This window comes from Balaenoptera borealis, assembly GCF_965194805.1.
Source record: "Balaenoptera borealis genome assembly, chromosome: 14".
Classification (NCBI taxonomy): domain Eukaryota; kingdom Metazoa; phylum Chordata; class Mammalia; order Artiodactyla; family Balaenopteridae; genus Balaenoptera; species Balaenoptera borealis.
The window spans coordinates 51,527,122-51,547,877 of record NC_138875.1 but is presented as its reverse complement, the minus strand read 5'-3'; the positions used below and the strand labels follow the sequence as shown (position 1 = coordinate 51,547,877).

At 42.9% G+C, this 20,756-nt stretch overlaps 1 protein-coding gene across 2 annotated transcripts in view; it reads right to left on the bottom strand.

Moving 5' to 3' along the window:
* Positions 1-20,756, bottom strand: part of NPC1 (NPC intracellular cholesterol transporter 1) — a 48,641-nt gene that overhangs the window by 24,565 nt on the left and 3,320 nt on the right. Inside the window, exons 2-6 of one of the 2 annotated variants that reach the window (XM_082353491.1) lie at positions 13,160-13,282; positions 12,129-12,235; positions 10,011-10,186; positions 2,270-2,437; positions 1,451-1,700 (exon numbers count right to left, since the gene is read on the bottom strand). In XM_082353491.1, coding sequence (XP_082209617.1) covers positions 1,451-1,700; positions 2,270-2,437; positions 10,011-10,186; positions 12,129-12,235; positions 13,160-13,282 — 824 coding nt within the window. The remainder of the gene's footprint in view (positions 1-1,450; positions 1,701-2,269; positions 2,438-10,010; positions 10,187-12,128; positions 12,236-13,159; positions 13,283-20,756) is intronic. The other variant, XM_082353492.1, reaches the window with a different exon arrangement.

The window sequence follows — 20,756 nt, the reverse complement described above, 5'->3', positions numbered from 1 at the left end:
GTTTCTAAACACCATTCTCCAATGAAAGGAACCAGGACTCCTTGCAGAAGAGGATGCTTCTAGGGCTGGAGCAGGGAAAATAAGAGAACATCTTGTGATTCCAGAAAATAAGAACAAGCTTGAGAATTGGAGGGGGTGGGGGGTGGGGGGGGCATGCTTAAAAAAACATAGGAGCCACCAGAAGATGCTCCCAGTGGTCAAAACTGGGAAAATTTGAGCAATAAGATAAATGATGATACTGAACAGAGACCACAGAATTTTTTTTAAAAGTCCATGATGTAAACATAACTGAATAAATAAATAAGTAGAGGAGAAGGGGTAACTCTGTACAGAGCAAGCCCAGTTAGTAAGTGGAGAAGGAACGAGGCAAATACAAAGTCACCAGCAGGCAAACACCACAGGAAATAAGTGTTGAAGACAAGATCCACGGATGGATGCTAAAATCAGTGGGCCACAGTTTGAGGAGAAACAAGGTAGTAACATAAGTCTCAACATACCTCCTCTAAGATATTTATCAACTCCAAAGGGAGAAACAGTAACTTCACTATTACCCTAGTGGAGAAACCCAGCAGACACCTTCTTAACCAAGCGATCGAGGCTAACCTCACCAGTGATGAGACATATTGACATCATAAGCCCTTGATATGATACATTGAGAAAGACAAGTCACTTCTGTGATATTGTCAAAAACACCTAACCTCAACCTAATCACAAGAAAATATCAGATAAAGCCAAACTGGGGCACATTTTACAAAATAACTGACCAGCACTCATCAAAAGTGTCAAGGCCATAAGAGAAAAGGAAAGATGAAAAACTGTCACAGATTGGAGGAGGTGAATAAAACAAAAAGTGAACGTGACATGGGATCCTGAAACAGAAAACAGAAAAAGGGTGTTAAGAGAAAAAACTGGTGAAACTTGAAAAAAGACTGTGGTTTAGCCAACAACAGTATACCAATGTTATTTTCATGGTTTTGATTAAATTATATCCCATGGGTGATGTGCGTTGTAACACTAGAGGAAGCCGGTAGAGGATATAAATAAACTCTATTATTTTTGTACCCTTTTGGTGAGTCTAAAATTATTTCAAAATAAAAAGTTTTAAAAAAATGTGTTGTCCTAAGTCAAGACGCAGATATCTAAAAGGACTACAGTATTGCATTTGAAAGGATCTGAATCAGATTTGGCTCATGAGACTTTCTGTTAAAGAATGGCTGCTTTAAATCACACGCCATTTTGAATAAATCAATGAAACTGACTTCAAATGTTTCAACGGCTAAATAGGCTTTTGACTATTGACTAGTTGCAGGACATAAGCAATTCATGGAATGGTATTCATGCAGATATTTGTTTCCTATTCTAATGAACCAAAGTCTACCGAGCAAAAGCTAGAAGTGCCACTTGGGTAATTTTGCTCTTCTTGTCCTGGAGGGAAAACAAAACGGATTACCTGTAGCACCACACGGCAAAGAATGCACCAAAAAACACGAGCAGGAATGCCATGTAGGTGCTCCACATGATGACGTACATGGCGTCCAGACCCAGGATTCTCCAGGGAACAGGAAGGGCTGGGGGCTGGGGCTTGGGCCCACAGACGATCAAGCAGTCCTGGCAGCTGCAGGGCCCCATGACCTCATCCACGGACTCGTCACAGCCCTTGGTGGCATTGTTCATGGGCTCCATCCCATGGGCTGGAAGATCTGTGGGAAGGATTGTGTTGAGTGAGAATCTCTGTTAAAAAAAAGCAAACACTACAAGGCTTGTATTAAATTATATTTAAACCCAATGATAAGCACACTGAAAGAAGTAACACAAATGGAAGAATAAAAAGGACTGGAGGTTTCTGGGTGATCAAGTTATGTTTTGCTGCTTAGTCCTGTAAAATTTTAAGTTAACCTCAATAACTCTGGGCATAGGGTTTGTCACCGAGATCCAAGTCTACCACATTCCACGGTAAACCTTCAATCAAGCTTTACCTCCACTGAGGAGCTAGTCTAATGCTATGGCAGAGCTTTTGAAAAAACTTTTTTTAAAAAACAGCTTATTCCTTCAATTCTGTAGCAACACCTGAAGGCAATTCTTCTATCTCCACTCCCATGCCCAGCCCCTAACCAACCAGGGGCAGGATAAATGCTCTAGTTACCTCTCGCGCTGGAGGAAACTCTAGGACCTAGTGATCTGAATTTATCTTCCTACTGCAGGTTAAGGTTCCTGGGCTTTAAAAAAATCCTAAGTACAATACACTAAACGTGGAGGTCTTCATCCCCACCTGAAAAGATGGGCGTGATGGTGAAAGGCGCCTGGCCGTTGTCCTTGTTGAACATGTACTCGATCCAGTTGGTGGCGTTGCAGGCTTCGGCCTCCTTCCCGCACAGCAGCCCCAGGGCTTTCTCGTTACTCGAGGGGGCCTCCACGTCCTTGCAGGCATTGTACATGGCTGGCAGGGGAGTAAGGGAAAAGACTGAAGCCGCGCTGCTGTAATTCACCAGATGAGATCTTACCGGAGGCCTCTCACGTGTGACCCTGGAAATCCAGACACACTGCAAGCGGGAGCCGCGGGCTGGGACTCGGGACAGTAAACACTAAGGGCGGGAACGGAGGTCACCTCTGAAACCGGCTTGTCACCCTACAAGTAACATCAGGCCAGATTCCAAGCAACTTAAAAGTCAAAGACAGGAAAGGCTTACGTCATCCCAGTATCACCCCCAGTGCATGCGACAGCATCCTGAAGGCCGAGCAAGGAGAAGCTAAGGACCTCAGTGCCTGTTCAGCCAGCAAAGCTGGTTCCAGGAAACTACAGCTGGAGAATGATGGCACTTCCAGGGTAAAAATTGGTTTCAGGACAGACTTCACATGTGAATGACCCTAATACCACTCTTTTTGGGTTTTATTTTAGTATGCATAAAGACAACACACAAAATAAGAATGTCAATGACATTTTGCACATAAGGAAGCAGTGGTAATGGGTCCTATCTTAATATTCAATTACCAGTCCCTGCTTGTTAGAAACTTACCAGGACCTTCTTCCCCTAAACTTTAAGGAGATACTTATAAATTCATTGTGTTTTACCCTCACTCCTGAAAGACAATTTAGCTAGAGCGACAGTAGCTTCTTTAGAACTATGATAATTCCATTGCCTTCGGGCCTCTATCATTGCTGGTTAGAAAATCTCCAACTGTCATTCTTTTGAAGTGATTTCTATCTTTTCTCTACTTGCTTTGAAGTGATTTCTATCTTTTCTCTACTTGATATTTGTCTTTGGAATTTTATAGTTTTTATAAGCTATATTTAGGTATGGATTCCTTTTTTAAATAGCTTTATTGAGATAATTCACATACCATACAATTCACCAATCTAAAGTTAAAATCTAATGGCTTTCAGCATATTCATAGATATGTGCAATCACCACCACAGTCAATTTTAAAACACTTTCATCACCTTAAAAAAAGAAACCTGGTGGGGCTTCCCTGGTGGCGCAGTGGTTGGGAGTCTGCCTGCCAGTGCAGGGGACACGGGTTCGAGCCCTGGTCTGGGAAGATCCCACATGCCGCGGAGCAACTGGGCCCGTGAGCCACAACTACTGAGCCTGTGCTCTGCAACAAGAGAGGCCGCGATAGTGAGAGGCCCGCGCACCGCGATGAAGAGTGGCCCCCGCTTGCCACAGCTAGAGAAAGCCCTCGCACAGAAACGAAGACCCAACACAGCCATAAATAAAGAAATAAATAAAGAACTGATTGAAGGACTTTAAAAAAGAAAAAAAAAAAAGAAACCTGGTATCTTTAACTAATGCTCCCTTATCTCCCTATCCCCTCAAGCCCTAAGCAACCATTCATGTACTTTTGTCTCTATAGATTTGCCTATTTTGGACATTTCATATAAATGTAATCATATAATATATAGTCATTTGACTGGCTTCTACCACTTAGCATGATGTTTTCAAGGTCCATCCATGTTGCAGCATGGATCCATATTTCATTCCGTTTTACGGTCAAATAATATTGCATCGTATGGATGTACCACATTTTGTTTATCTATGCATCAGTTGATGGATATCTTCGTTGTTTCCACCTATTATGAACATATGTTTTCATTTCTCTTGTGAGTGGAACTGCTGGCTCATACGGTAACTCTATGTTTAATTGTTTCAGGAACTGCCAGACTGTTTCCCAAAGTGACTGCACCATTTTACATCCCCACTAGCAGTGTATGAAGGTTCTAATTTCTCTACATCCCCGCCAACATTTGTTATCTTTCTGATTCTAGTCACCCTAGTAGGTGTAAAGCGGTACCTCACTGTGGTTTTGATTTGCATTTCCTTGATGACTAATGATCTCAAGAACCTTTTCATGAGCTTACTGACCATTTGTATAACATCTTGGAGAAATGTTTACTCAGATCGTTTGCCCATTTTTAAATTGGGTTATCTACTTATTGAGTTGTTAGAAGTCTTTGTATATTCTAGATACAAATCCTTTATTAAATACATGATTTGCAAATATTGTTTTCACCTCTTTTTGATGGTGTTCTTTGAAGCACAAGTTTTTTATTTTGATCAAGTCCAAGATATCTATTTCTTCCTTTTGTTTGCTCATGTTTTTGCTGTCTTATCTAAGAATTCATTGCCAAATCTGAGGTCATGAAGATTTATCCCGATTTTTTTTTTTTTTTAATTTTTAATCCTGATGTTTTCTTCTAAGAGTTTTGTAATTTTAGCTCTTACATTTAGGTCTTTGATCCATTTTAAGTTTTTAAATGCAATTTTTAAAGGTTACACTCCATTTACAGTTATTGCAAACTATTGGCTATATTCCTCATGTTGTACAGTACATCTTTGAGTCTATCTTATACCCAATATTTTGTACCTCCCACTCCCCCAGGTTTACATGCCACCCCTCGCCACTGGTAACCACTAGTTTGTTCTCTATATCTGAGTCTCCTTTTTTGTTATATTCACTAGTTTGTTGTATTTTTTAGATCCCACACATATGTGAGATCATACAGTATTTAATTTTGTCTGTCTGACTTATTTCACTTAGCATAATGCATCCATCCATGTTGCTGCAAACATTTTAAGTTAATTTTTGTATATGGTGTGAGGTAAGGGTACAACTTTGTTCTTTTGCATGTGGCTATCCAGTTGTCCAAGACCACTTGTTGCAGACTATTCTTTCCCCCATTGAATGGTCTTGACACCCTTGTCAAAAATCAGATGACCAAAGATGTATGGGATTATTGTCAATTCTGCCTCATTTCTTTGTATGTCTATCCTTATACCAGTACCATACCATCTTGTTTTCCACTGGTTGGTAGTAAATTTTGAAACTGGGAAGTGTGATTCCTTCTATTTTGTTCTTCTTTTTTAGGATTGTTTTGGCTATTCTGGGTCCCCTGTAATTTCATGTGAATTTAAAAATCAGCCTGTCCATTTCTACAAAGAAGTCAGTTGGGATTCTGATAGGGATTGCACTGGCTCTGTAGATCAATTTGGGGTGTACTGCCATCTTATAACAATATTAAGTCTTTGATCCATGAACACAAGATGCCTTTCCATTTATAAAGATCCTCTTTAATTTCTTTTAATAATGTTCTTTAGCTTTTAGAGTATGTTTCACACTTTTTTTGTTAAATTTATTCCTAAGTATTTTATTCTTTTTGATACTATTGTAAATGGAATTTTTTTTTAAATTTTCACTTTCAGAATGTCCATTTCAAGTGTATAGAAATACAACTGATTTATATATATATTCTCTCCTTTTTTTTTTTTTTTTTTGGCCACGCCATGCAGTATGCGGGATCTTAGTTCTGCGACCAGGGATGAAACCCACGCCCCCTGCAGTAGAAACAAGGAGTCTTAACCACTGGACTGCCAGGTAAGCCCCTATTCTACTTCTTCTTAATTTATCTGGTTTAAGGATTCATTTTCTTTTCCTAAGTCTGAAGATTCATCTCTCATCCATTCTGGAAAATCCCCAGCCATTATCCTTTTGCTTACTGTCTCTCCCCAGCTCTCTTACCCCCATATGTCACTTTTAATGATTTCCAGAACTTTATATCTCGATGCTGTTTTCTGAGTAATTCCCTCATATCTTCCAGCTAACCATTTGGTTTTCAGGTTTTAATTTTATCAAATATTTCAAGGATACGGAAAATATGGAGAATATGATTCTCATGTACTTGCCACCCACCTCTACCGATCTTACTATTTTACAACATTTGCCTCAACATTAACAAAAACGCATTATAGATATAGCTGAAGCTCCCTCACTATCCCTTCCTATGGGCATCCCCCCTTCCCCAAGGTAATCACAATCCTGAGTTTGATGTTTATTTTTCCCATGCACGTTTGTGTACTTTTATGACATATTGTATCCATAAATATGTAGTACTGTTTAATATAAACATACTACATATGTTCTGTTACTTACTTTCAGTCAGTATTTTTAAGTGTCATTCACGTGACTGACACAATCCTAATTCATCCATTTTAACATAACAGACTATGACTATGCTCCAGTACACTGATCTGTTCTCCTCTTAATTAGCATTTAGTGTCTCCAATGTTTTTTTAAAATGGTCTTTATTTTTTAGAGCAGTTTTAGGTTCACAGTAAAGTTGAGCAGAGAGCACAGAGGGTTCCCATATAACCACTGCCTCTACACAAGCACAACCTCCCCACTATCAGCAGCACCAGAGTTGTGCATCTGTTACAAATGATGAATCTACATTGACATCATATTCGCCCAAAGTCCACAGTTTATGTTACGGTTGACTCTAGGTACTGTACATTCTTTAGAGTTTTGGCAAACATATAATGACACACATCCACCATTATAGTATCAACTATTAGTTTTACTGCCCTAATAATCCCTGTGCTCCACCTATTCGTCTCTCTCTGCCCCCAACCCCTGGCAACCACTGATCTTTTTACGGTCTCCATAGTTTTGCCTTTTCCAAAGTGTCACAGAGTTGGAATCACACAGTATGTAGTCTTTTCAGGTTGGCTTCTTTCACTTAGTAACATGCATTTAAGGTTCCTCCATGTCTCTCCATGGCTTGATAGCTTGTTTCTTTTCAGTGCTGAATAATATTCTGTTGTCTGGAGGTACCACGGTTTCTCCATTCACCTACTGCAAGACATTATTGGTTGCTTCCAAGTTTGGCAGTTACGCATAAAGCTGCTACCAACATCCACGTATGGGTTTTCATGTGGATATGCATTTTCAACTCTCTTGAGTGAAAACCAAGGAGCATGATTACTAGAATGTGTGGTAAGAATGTTTTTCAGTATACATATAACTGATTCACTTTGTTATACAGCAGAAACTAACACAACACTGTAAAGCAATTATACTCCAATAAAGATGTTAAAAAAAGAATATTTTTCATTTTCTAAGAAGTTGCCAAATTCTGTTCCAAAGTGGCTGTACCATTTTGCATTCCCAGCAGCAATGAATGAGAGTTCCCATGGCTCCACATCCTCGCTAGCATTTGGGGGTGTCAGGGTTTTGGATTTTGGCCATTCTAATAGGTGTGTAGTGGTATCTCGTTGTTTTTTGTTTTTTTTGTGGCTGCATTGGGTCTTCGTTGCTGTGTGCAGGCTTTCTCTAGTTGCGGCGAACGGGGGCTACTCTTCGTTGCGGTGCGCAGGCTTTCTTGTTGCAGAGCACAGGCTCTAGGTGTGCCAGCTTCAGTAGTTGCAGCACATGGCTCAGCAGCTGCAGCACACGGGCCCTAGAGCATGTGGGTTTTAGCAGTTGTGGCACGCAGGCTCTAGAGCACAGGCTCGGTAATTGCGGCACATGGGCTTAGTTGCCCCAAGGCATGTGGGATCTTCCCGGACCAGGGATTGAACCCCTGTCTCCCGCATTGGCAGGCGGATTCTTAACCACTGTGCCACCAGGGAAGTCCCTCCTTGTTGTTTTAATTTAGAATTCCCTAATGACATATGATGTTGAACATCTTTTCATATGCTTATCTGCTATTCATGTATCCTCTTAGGTAAGGTGTCTGTTCGGGTCTTTTGTCCACTTTTCAATCAGGTTGTTCACTTCCTTAGCGTTGAGTTTTAAGAAGTCTTCCTATATTTTGGGTAACAGTCCTTCATGAGATTATGTCTTTTGCAAATATTTCCTCCCCGTCTGTGCTTGTCTTATTCTCTTGATGTCTCCAATTTTTCATGATCACAGAAATGCTACAATGAACGTTTTTATATGGTTCTCCCTCCTTACATGCATTAAGAGTTTCTCTAAGGTAGGCACCTCTAAGTGGAATTTCTGCAGTGATGGTATATTTATCTTCAAGTTTACCAGGTATTGCAAAACTATTTTTCAAATGGTTTTCAAACACTCACACCAAGTTACAGTTACCAGTGGAGTAGTATATTAGCATTCCTCTGCCTCTACATCCTCACCAATATTTCTAATTGACCAATTTTTAAATCTGTGCCAATCTGATATGTGAAATGGTAGCTCACTGTTTTAATCTGCATTTCACTGATTGCTACAGATGCTAATTATCTGTATTGATAAATCCTTTCACTTCTGGTTTCTGCTTCTCCTCTCTTGTCTAGAATCCTTTCTTACCTTAAAGTCATAAAGACATTCTATATTTACTTCTAAAAATTTCCAAGACTAGGATTTTCACTTTGTTAATCAAAAATAAAAATTAGATGAATAATTAATTTCTCACTCCATTTATCAACTAGCCCACTCTTTCCCTTAATGATTTGTAACAACACACCTGTTATATATCCACTGTCCACATGGATGGTTCTGTTTCTACACAGAATGATCTCTCTTCATCCTGTCAGGCTGTCTTTTACGTCACATCTTTTGGTACATTTGTTCCTAGGTATCCTACTTTTTGTTGCTGTTGTGAACGGGATCTTTTTTCTAGTAAGTTTTTTTGTTACGTTTTTAACTGATCATTATAATTAAATTTATATGTTGCTCTTATAGTCAACAACTTTGATGAATTATTTTCTTATTTTATTTATTGTTTTTGGGCACATTCTTTATTCAGCTGCATCTAATCTTTTAATCCACTTAAATGACTATTTCTTTTTTTTTTTTTTTAATTTTTGGCTGCATTGGATCATCATTGCAGAACGCGGGCTTTTCTCTAGTTGTGGCGAGCGGGGGCTACTCTTCGTTGCAGTGCGTGGGCTTCTCATTGCAGTGGCTTCTCTTGTTGCGGAGCACAGGCTCTAGGCACGCAGGCTTCAGTAATTGTGGCACACAGGCTCAGCAGTTGTGGCGCGCAGCTCTAGAGCGCAGGCCCAGTAGTTGTGGTGCACGGGCTGAGTTGCTCTGTGGCATAAGGGATCTTCCCGGACCAGGGCTCGAACCCGTGTCCCCTGCATTGGCAGGCAGATTCTTAACCACTGCCTGCCTGTTATATATCTTAACCACTGCGCCACCAGGGAAGCCCTATAGTTCTATTTCTAATCTGTTCATTCTTTTCCCTTAGTGTCCTATTCTTTTAGAATTCTTTCATTTCAGTCATTTTCAACAAACATGACATGGTCTTTTTCAGATTGTTCTATGATTTCTAGTTGCTGGGTTACCCTTTCTCCTACGTGTTACACCTGCTTACTTTCCCTTCTCGTGATCTGTTTCTTCATAGTCAAAAATCTCTCCTCTGCCAACTAGTTCTACCTTCCACCCCATCTCCTCAGTCTTGCAGTAATTCATGAAGTTATGCCTTTCATGTCCACTAGAACCAAAGTTCCAATGGTTTCTAAAATGTATAGAAATAAGCTTGCACATACTAAAAATTTCCATGTGGGAACTTATACTTAGGAAGGAGTTAAAGCAAATACTTTAAGGAGATTGTATAAAAGGTTGTAGCTCAAGTCCCAGGATACAAGCAAAGCAACAACTCACATTTCAAGGCCAATGGAACTAAAAACTGTCATTTTCACAGAGCTGACAGGACAACAAAAAGGGACAATTTGATCCACTGTCCTGATACCAAATATAAAAGAGGAATAACTTGAAAGTTTACTTACCATTGGCAAAACTCTCTCCAACATAGTATTGTAATTCTTTTACGTTTGTTTTTGTCTGGTTTGTAACAGGATCAACATAATCTTCCGTTGCTGTAACGTTCAGAAACTGACTTTGTCGAGGGCTACATGTCAGCTCACAAAACAGGTTCACTAGGTTATAAAAACAGGATGGACATCTAAAAGGAAAAGTAAAACTACTTTGTATGATTTCACGGATAATAGGGCCAGCAAAAAGATGATTTAAAATAGACAAAGAATGTTTAAAATTTATTGTAAAACGGCAAATGGATTACCATGAGGACATATTAAACCCAGCAATTCCAAACCTAAAACCTCATGTTAAAATAAAGACACCTCTTTAGAAACTGCCCTAATTACTACATTTGTGCTGCCCAGATGTAATTTCAAAAAGAGACAAACACTCTCTGAATTCTGCACTTTATAGTATCAGACATGTTTTCTCTGTCTTGAAGTTAGAAGGACTTAGAAGCATCATGGTGACAATTCTGATTGAGAAGAAAAAAGGGAAAAAATGAGATTTACACATTAGAGTTTTCATCTTATAACCTACGGAAGGGCTCTCTTCTGATCCCCAGATAACCCTAGGCTCTCTCTAAACACAAGAGGATTTCCCCGTGACATGAGAAGATAAAAAGAACAGCAGTGGTGTCCTCTGGCTGCATGCATTTCAGAAGCACCCGGGTTTTCATAAGAACCACAACTGTCTGCTGTCTTCCAGGTTCAAAGTTTAAGCTTCTAATGTTGACCAGTTATGTGGCAGAAGACCTCTCTCTCCTCTTTGGTTCACCGTTATCTGCAAAAGCTATTGCTTCATCAGACTTGCACTCTTGCAACAAAACCAATCAAGATTGCTCTCTATTCTGAACCCATCCAGACGACCACATGCGACACAGAACAAGGAAGGTGTGGTCTCAGCCTTCAAAGCCTCTGGTCTAGTGAAGGAGCAGACACCCACGCTGACTTGCTTTCAGGAGTTCCATGCTTTACTGTGACAAACAGGAACGACAATTACACCATTCAAACAGAATTCGCTCTTGGGGTGCACAGTTTTCTACTACTTTCCATAAATTACAAACCTCTTTCCATGTTACTCCATTTAATCTCTGCAATCATCAGTTGGGACAGCTGCATAGTATTCCATATTACCATCTCACTGTTTGCTATCATAAATAAAGCTTTGTTACCTCTGACAACACGGGGGAAACTTGGTTATCTTTTGATGTTTACGCCCATAATACCTCACGTAGAGCAGGTGCTAGATAAATGTATTTTGGCTAAATGACAGCTCCAGTCTGGCTACAGCAACATCCACTAGGCTTCCTTCCACAAGATAAGCGGGCCTGATTAGAGTCTCAACTTTCTGATCTATTATATTGTTTGCTGTCCTCAGAGAACAATTTACAGATGGTTTTCCACTCTATATTGCCGACTGAAAATCTGAGAAGCAAGGTTTCCTAGTGGACCTGTGCCCTGTCACCTGCAGTGACACCTGCACAGAGAAGCACATGTCCTTCCCATCCGCCTTTATCAGGGTGCTCAACGTGCTGTTCTAAAGACCACCACCAGTTCGTTCTTCTGCACATTCGAGAACTGCTGGGTAAGCTTAGAGAACATGTATTACGAAGCCCTTTTCACTGCCCCGGTCACACAGAACACACTGGATGGCAAACTAATTTTGACAAAACCAGCCGACTCTGCCAAAACAAGCTTTGAGCAGTTACCAAAGGCTCTACCGAGGCCTGGGTCACCATAGGAAGAGAGAATCACACACAAAGCAGGGGAGGGAGGCAATGCAGAGGACTGCACGGAGGAGGGTCTCAGGTCAGAGAAATGGGCAGGACCCCCTCTCCTCCCCACAGCGCGAAGGGGCTCAAGTCTGAAAGGACCCAGACCCCAGTGCAGGTCCCCTTTGGGATGAAGACATCTCAGAGGAAAACCAAGTAGCAATTCTGAATGTAAAGAGAGAGAGAACTGAGTCTGATAATTATTACTTTATCAGAAGTTACTGTTTATTTCTGAGAAGTCATAAGATAGCGTTCTTAAAACAAGAACTAACTTTTAAACCCATTTTTTCTGCATGTCTGGCGGTCAACCCACCTGGACAGAAACTGCAGAGGCAGCTGCAGGTTGTCTTTCAGTGTCCGAAGCTGCTGAACATCACAGCAAAGACTGACGTTGCCGAAGAAGAACCCTGGACAGAGTTCCTTTCGGGTGAGAAAGCATGGACATCAGAGGAGCACAGTTAAATAAGGACAAGCATTCCTCAAATATAAGACCATTTTATTCATATCGCCCTTTTTAGGTACACAAGGGTGAGACACCTATATGCAAAGTGCTTGCAGAATTCTTTTAAAAGGCTATCAGATTTACTGTTTACAACTAGGGATTCACAAAAGTAGAGGCAGTAGAGGCATTTTAATTTTTTTTTTTCTAACTGGGAAGCTCACTTTCCTCCCTTGACAATCATTTTACCTCTTTTTAGGTTATTTGGTTAAGTTTAACCAGAATGCTATTTACTCTTTCCATCAGTCACTCCAGGAAATGTCGAATGCTTTTAATAATTCTGATGAAAGGAGTAAGTCCAGATGACCCGCTACCGTGTCAACTGCAGCCTCTAAGACCAGTCTTTCCACCTGGATTTTTCCAGTTCTTTTCTAATATCCCTGTGTATCAGGGATGGTGAAAGAGACAACAGGAAACAGATTCCTGGTAGCAGCCAAAGTTCATAGGCTCTTGGTGGCAACCGGAGGAATCACTAAAGTGAACAGAGGACAAGGGAGTCACAGCCACTTAGCAGCCTCGTCCACTCAAGTCCTGAAATCTAGGAACAAAAAGAGTTAACTTTGAGTGTATTTTGAAGAAGCTGCTAAAGCAACATCTGAGGTACCAAGATCAGTCCCTAAGTAGTAACCTGATAATGGGAAACTTTATGAGCAAGGTATAGTCAGCCCCCAAAAATTAAGCCTCTGGAGTTATGTTATCTTCTTTGTGCTACAGATAAGAGTTTGGGATAAGAAAAGCCCATTCATTTCATCTCTATCCCCACCCCACGGTAACATTTAAGGTATAATTGCAGAGGATCTCTGATTAGCATTTTGTGTTCCCAACGCCCGAGACAACTAACTCACCTGCACCAGGTCATAGCCATCCTCTGGCAACGGCTTTGGTGCCTCAGAATATCTGCAATTGTACCTCTTATCTCCAGATGCAATTCCACACTCTCCATACCAAACACAGGACTGTGAAAATACCTACAAAAGTCAACCCAAAACTCGCTTCATTAGGGCCTCAGGGATAACACAAAGTTCCACAGCAAAGGGCACCCACTCAAGCCCCATTCACAGAAGCTTCCAAGGTTACCTGCAAAGCCAAGTAACAGCAAGAGGCACTGGTTAGTTTAACATTTTGACAAATATTAATTAAAATAGACCAAAATGGACTTGTCAAGTCAGTCAGCGAAGGAGGTAATAGAAATTCCTTATTTACATGATTTCTACTTCCTGCTAGTTTATTTATTAATAAGAGGAAGCTACAGTTCCACATAAGAGTCACTAACAATCAGTGAGGAAGAAAGCAAGATAGTATGTGAGTCTGTGATTACTAAGGCTCTATTTTTGCACATCTGTATAAGGAACTGTGTCAGGTCTAAATAATGAAAGATCGTTTGCATATCTGTTAAGGTTAATTAATATCAGCACACCATGAGTAACATGAAGAAAAGACCGTAAGGAGGACGAGCAAGAATGAATACCTTGTCCTCGAGATTTAAGTAAAAGGCAAGAAATGTGCTCCCTTTAAGGAAAATCACCTCAGAATCTTAAAAATATAAAACCTCTTGTGTTAAGATTTCTCAAGAGCCACTCCTATTCCCAACGTGAGAGTCACACGGCAGTGGGGTTGGGGGGAGGAGGGCACCACGTGACTCATACCATCAGCAAGGCCACCGAGCTCCACCAAGCTGGCCAGGGTCAGTGACCTTGCAATCAGCTATCATGTAGGGAAACAGGGACTGTCGAGAAGCAACCATGGATCCCAAGATACCTGGTGGAAAAGCCATTTTAAAAAAATCGGCATAGAAGCAAGAGAGTGAATTCCCTCCAGGGGCAGTGGCACGTGGGCCACACACCGCAAGGAGTTAAGCTGGGCTGTGTTGGTCGCCGGCATCAAGACACAAATTCCACAACAGGCCCTGAAAACATGAAAGGAAAAACAGGCAGGAGGTTGAGGGGTGTTGAGGGGAAATCTAAGGGTCCAAATGACTTGTCTCTGAATTCATTCTTCAGATATTTTAAAACAGAAATTATGACTTACCCCATCTTGTTTCATTAAAAGTCATATGTTTAGGCCACAAGGAAGGGAGATTATACAAATGAGGAAGCAACAAGCATTTAACAACACCATATCCCAAACCTTTGGCAAGAAGTTGCAAAATTCCATCATTTCTATATAAAAAGATAATTATGTCCTAATTATGTCCATAAACCTAGCGAATCTAGAGAAAGTACTGCTCTTTCCAAAACTCTGGGTTTCCCACTAAAAGGTCATTATCCATCTACTGAAGTTTGAAAAGGCAAATAAGCTAAGGAGGGGTGACAACTGCTTATACTGACCTGTAATTTACATACAAGGGACCCGTCCCTTGGACTCCCCCTCAGAGAATTCTCAACAGACCAACAGGGCAAGCAGGTCCCGGCCAGGGGGCATTCTGGCACGTCACCCACAGGAGTGGCAGGAATCCAGTCATAAAATCGCAACTCTGGCATGACTAACAGGACGGGCATCTGGAGTCTAAGTTCCCCTTCCTCAGCACTTAGCACTCTATGGGAAAATAAAGATGACCCAATGTTGTTTGGTCCCTATTTACAAGATCATCCTTTATAATCTACACCACTTGTTTCAAAGCAAAGTTGTTTCCACCCACCAAGTAGAAGAGATGGGGCGGGGGGATGGGGAGGAAGGGCTGAGGGTTGAGCTTGAGGGGCGGGAGATCAGGAGCCCTGGGTTCCTCAATAAATGTTGAGCCCGGCTGCACCTGGAGCAGGTAACCTGGCTGAGCAGAGCAGGAGTCTCCCACCTGTGAACTGCACTCATAACCCCGCTTACGTCACAGCTCTGGTGTGAACGCTGAATGCGGGAATAAAGGAGGAAGTGCTTAGGAAACTAGAAAGCACTACCACTCAAACGTAAGGAATTATTCATAATGTCTTCCAACTGTTTTCTTTGGGGCCAGGAAAAAACTGGGCTTGAGTCACTGCTCTTAGGTTTGCTTTCCCAAGTCATCTACCTAAAGAAGCATGAACCGGCGGGTCCCAAAGGTACTCACAGGCCACTCGCTGTGTGCCAGGCACTGTTTTAACTGTTCTTACATATTAACCCAATGAATCCTTACAACAAATGCACGAGGGAAGTTTTTTTTTTTTTGGCCACACCACGCGGCATGCGGGATCCTAGTTCCCCGACCAGGGATGGAACCCACACCCCCTGCAGTGGAAGCGCAGAGTCTTAACCACTGGACTGCCAGGGAAGTCCTGGGAGGTGCTATTATGCCCAATTTACAGATGAGAAAACAGAGGCAGAGAAGCTAAATAACTTGTCCAATAGCAGCAGAGCCAGGATTCAAACCAGAACATTCTAGTTCCAGAAACAGACTCTCAATAAGATATAATCAACCCTATAATTAAGGTCCTCCCTCAAGGGGGTCCATCACCCATCATCCCTTGTGCAGGCCTGTGCACTCACTCACACGGCTGCACAGGTGGGGAGGCCTCTTCCCCACCTCGAGTCTCTCTCCCCACCTCCCCTCGGCTCACCTACAGCTGAAACCCGAGCATCTCCTTCAACCGCAGGCCCGGCTGGTGCCAAGCCCCCCTGGAGACCTCCACCACCTGGCCTCCTCCTCATCCACGTGTTCAACCTCATCTCTGTGTTGGTCCCTTCACCTGCTCCTGCCCATGAAGGCTGCTCCATTTCACCCTCCCGCTCAGTCAGACCACCCCCAACTCCTCTCCAGCTGCACCTCCAACCACCTGCTGCACAGCCCAGGTGCTCAAAAGGAAACCAGTCTTTCCTCCATCGCCAGACCCTCTTCATCAGGGGTTCAAGCCCAGGTACCTTTCCCACCAACCTCCCGGGAAGCCTCGCCGGTGCAGCCTCCCTCACCCCTTCCCCCCCGACCCCTTCCCTGCGAGCCCACAGCCATCCTCTGTCCACCTCATCACCTCCCACCATGTGGTCTGCTCCCATGGGGGTACACCACGCCCACGGCGCCCAGGCACTGGATAAGGGTGCCCCTGTCACCTCAATCCCGCAGCAGATCTGTGAGGCTGGCACTAAAGTAACACCATTTCACATATGAGGAAACTGAGGGTTCCACAGGTAAAGCGACCCATCTGAGGCCACATCTGAGAAACAGCAGAGCCAGACCCTGCCCAAGGCCTGGCTGGTTTGGAAGCTGGAGCTCTTACTCCTTATGCTGCACGAGGGTCACTCCTCAGTGGACCACTGACTAGGCCGAGCTCAACTATGCAGCCCGTCAAGAACCTATCTGACATCCGAACAACTGGGGTTTCCAGGATCCAAAGCGCCACAGCACAGCGGTCGGACTTTATCAACGAAGACAACGGCTCACCTCAAGATCCCTGGAAGATTTCCTGGAACATCAGGGCAGCACAAGCCGACACCAAGACCAAGGGAACGTCAAGCAATCAAGGGCTCGGGTACAGGCCACGTACTTCCTTCCTCAGGGAAGCAAGGTGTCTGGGTGAAAGCTGCCTTTACTCTGATACAAGAACACCTGGTGCTGACTTCACACCAATGATACTCACCTGGGGAAGGAAGTATCCTGCCCGATACTGAAATAAACCCACCAAGCTGGAGGTCTGCCAGAGCCCAGAGGGCACCAGACTGCATGTGAGCTCAGCTCCAGAGATGGACGGTGGTGGTAGTTGCACAACATGTGATGTACCTAATGTCCCTGAACTGTACTTTAACTTAAAACGGTCGATTTTATGTGTATTTTATCACAAAACATGAGCTCGGATGCCCTTCACCACGTAAGAGAAAAACCCAGTGGCAAGGACTGCAGAGAGCACATTCTTGGTTATACTGAGATTAAGCAGAGAAGAGTGACTGTCAGTTGAAACACCATGGGTCTGAGTGTCATGCGACACAGCCAGAGTCTCTAATAACAGGTGTTGCCAAAGCTCCACCTGGGGTCGGGGGGGGGGACAAGTCCAAAGAATGATAATTCTCCACAGTTCATCTCATGGGCACCAACCAGTCTTACAGAGCTATTCATGACCACAAGAACTATCTTATTTAAGCATTTAAACATTTAACCGACTCCTAAAATGTTAAATGAGTGTAGACTTTATTTTCCTTAATTACAGAGTACCCACCCATCACAAATATTCAAATATCACAGGTGTATATGAGATAATATTGAAAGCTCCCCCTTACTTCTCCACTGCCACCCCATTCCTCAGATTTAACCAATGCTAACTTATTAGATCTAGGCCTTCCGGGCTTTCAATTCCCTCCCACAGGCAAACCTGTAGAGATGTATCCACGCAAACACACACAAATGCAGTAACTTTTACATAATCTCTACTACCCTCTGTGACTGGCTGTTGACTCTACCTGAACTGCCTGTAACTGTATGTATCGGGGTCCCCAAGGCCAGACTCCAGCCCTTGTCTGCTGTCCCTTGTTTTCTCCACACATTTCAGTCCCCGCCCCCCATCTTGGAATGGCCTCCCTTTTTACAAGCCTCACCCAAGACTCACTGCCTCCACTAAATTGAACTCTGACCCCTATCACCTGGATCTGGTCATGGCGCTCCCCCGTCGGGTGAGCTGTCTTGGGGCATAGGCAGGTTGGCCCCAGGCAGCACCTGGCTGGTGCTCATGGGCATCCATCCTCACTGCTTGAGTCAGCAGGTGTCCTGCACCCAGAGCTCAGGCGAACCATTTCTCTGTGACTTACATTCCACAAGCTCCCCTGGGGATCCACCAGGACGCGGTGGATAAACTTTTCCTTAGAGGGCCAAATATTAAATATGGTAGGTTTGTAGGCCCTAAGGTCTCTGTGCTACATACTCAACCTTGTCTGCTGTAGCTCAAAAGTAACCACAGACAATGGGTAAAAGATGGGCGTGGGTGTATCCCAAGAAAACTATACAGGCTCTAGCCAGGTCATAATTTGCTGGCTCCTGCTCTAAGATCAAGGAGAATTTATACTTATGAGTATCACAAAGTTGTGCATGAGGGCAGAGGTTGCAAGAGTATTTTCTTGCCTTTGTCTCGACTGCCCTGTAAGACCACAGAACCCTAAAGGGCAGAGCCCAGGTGTTACACTTCCTTTGAAATTTTCTATAGTATCTCATCCAGTGTTCACTGATTCAGAAACTATCAAAACGTACAAGATGAGTTAAAGGAGCTTGACTGGATTATGTAAGAAGTTGCTTTGGCTTTAACCCAGAATTTAGTGGTCACAAGCCTAGACCATCTCTGCTTTTAAAGGTTAGGCCATATGGTTATTTCACAACATGCTCTAGAGTTTAATTATTGGATATATGACTGCACAGGGAAGCATCTTTCAATAATAATAGGAATAGTTCAGGAAAGTTAAAAAAAAAAATGCCCCTTCTGCTCTATGTCAGCAACTCTAGCAGCTGTTAAACAGACTCTAATTGGGAGCTCCCCGAAAGCACATCTTATCACATGGAGAAGCTCTGAACCTCAGCAACAGAATTGTATACTCCAGGCTGAATATTAACTCATGTTCAAATGCTTAATGAACATCAACCACGTGCCAGGCACAAAGTTGAGTGATTTCTCCCTCATTGCCTCATTTATTTCTCAGACACCCCATGGAGTAGTATCACAGAATTTTATAGGTAAGGAAACTGGAGCTCAGAGAGGATTCTCTGAGATCACATGGCTCATAAGTGACAAAACCAGTAATGAGAAACAAGATTTTGAACACCAAGTTAAGCATTCTCCTTCCTATTCACCCCCATGCCCACCCCGCCAGCTGCTGCACTGTTCAAACTTCAGCTCAGTTTGTACACGGACGTATCCTTAGATTGTGACAATGTGCTAGGGATGGGCTGTCCCCTCCACTATCATCCTACACAGGTGTCCCTCTTTCCACACAGCCTTGTTCACCTGCAGGACTAATGACTACCATTTACATACAACTCTAGGCAGCTGTCAAGTCCTGACTCACTTTCTCAGGACCAGTGACTGTCTTCAGCCCCAGGCCTGTACCTGGCCATCCCATGCAGATGCAGTGCAGGGCCTGGTCCCCTCACCTCTGCTGCTGTCCTGGATAAGTAAAGCTCACGATGGAACCTGGAGACACACCCAGCTGCAGCTCTGGAAAGGGGTGGAGCTGAGGGGCTGGCCTGGCCAGTCAGGATAACCCAGGAGGCGGTGGCCCAGAGAATCCTGTCCAGAGATTAAGCTGCCTGCTGTGTCCTTTGGGGTCGGGTATGCAGACCAAACAAATATGACAGGACATTTCGGGTGGAGGCTGGTCTGCTCTTTTATTGACGGAATTCTCTGGAACACTGTTTTATAGCCAACCTGGGGTAAACATATCCACATAACAAAGGATAATTTGTGTGAGCACCAGGCACGCCTTTAGATGGGTGTTTTAGATATATTTTTCGAGTTAGATGGGCTCAGCCAACCTTCACTTTACAGATAACCCCTCCAGCTTGCAGTTTAACTGACTTGCCCAAGGTCACACTATGAGTTAGTCTTAGACATTTCTGAGCTCCCGCACTCACGAGTTTGAAAAATAATCCAAAAGCCACAAGGCTAAATCAAAACCATGGAAGTGGATGGGGGTGTATACTGTCCGCAGGTTTTTTCCTAAGGAATGTTCACACAACGTGACAATTGAACCAAGGGTCAGGCCAGTAGGCTAAATCCACCCCTGATCTATCACGGGCTTTTGGAGAAGCCACACTGGAGCCAGGAACATGCTTTGAATGTTACCGGCCAAGTAGAACATCTACTAAACACCCATTCAACAGAGCTTGCTAAATATGAATAACCTGGCAGCAATATTCTGAATTTCAATAAAGTAGAGCCTGGAAGTCAGAAGACAGTGGCTCAAGCCCCAGTCTGCCATTTACCAACTATGACCTTGAGACAAACTTCAGCCTTAATATCCACATCTGTAAAACAGGAAAAACAGCATCACACCTATCTTATGGAGTCTTGGGAGGTTAAAACAAGACCAGAGGTGTCATCGCAATGGAGTACTATGCAAAAATTAGGTAATTCCTTTTTCCTTAGTCTCTTGTAATCCAAGATGCCATTTAAAAATATTGAGATAATTTACATACTATAAATTCACCGTTGAAGTGTACAGTTTAATGGTTTTTAGTAACAATTGGGTAACTTTCCCCCCTATTTTCTCCAGTTTTCCTTTCATCCGCCTGGTAAGCATTAATTCACCCTCCAACACTCAGCTCAAAAATGGACTCCCCATCACATTCTGTCCCTTTATTAGAGCACACTTTTCTTTGCATTGTAATTTTTTTAAGTATCCACTCTTCCTCCCATCAACTATGAACAAGACAGGGATAGTAACTACTAACTTTTACATAGCACTTTACAGTTTACAGACAGACCACTTTCTGGCTAGGTGATTCTTTCGATCTACTATTGTATCCTACACTGCACTCACTTCACATTTATGAAATTACTGAAT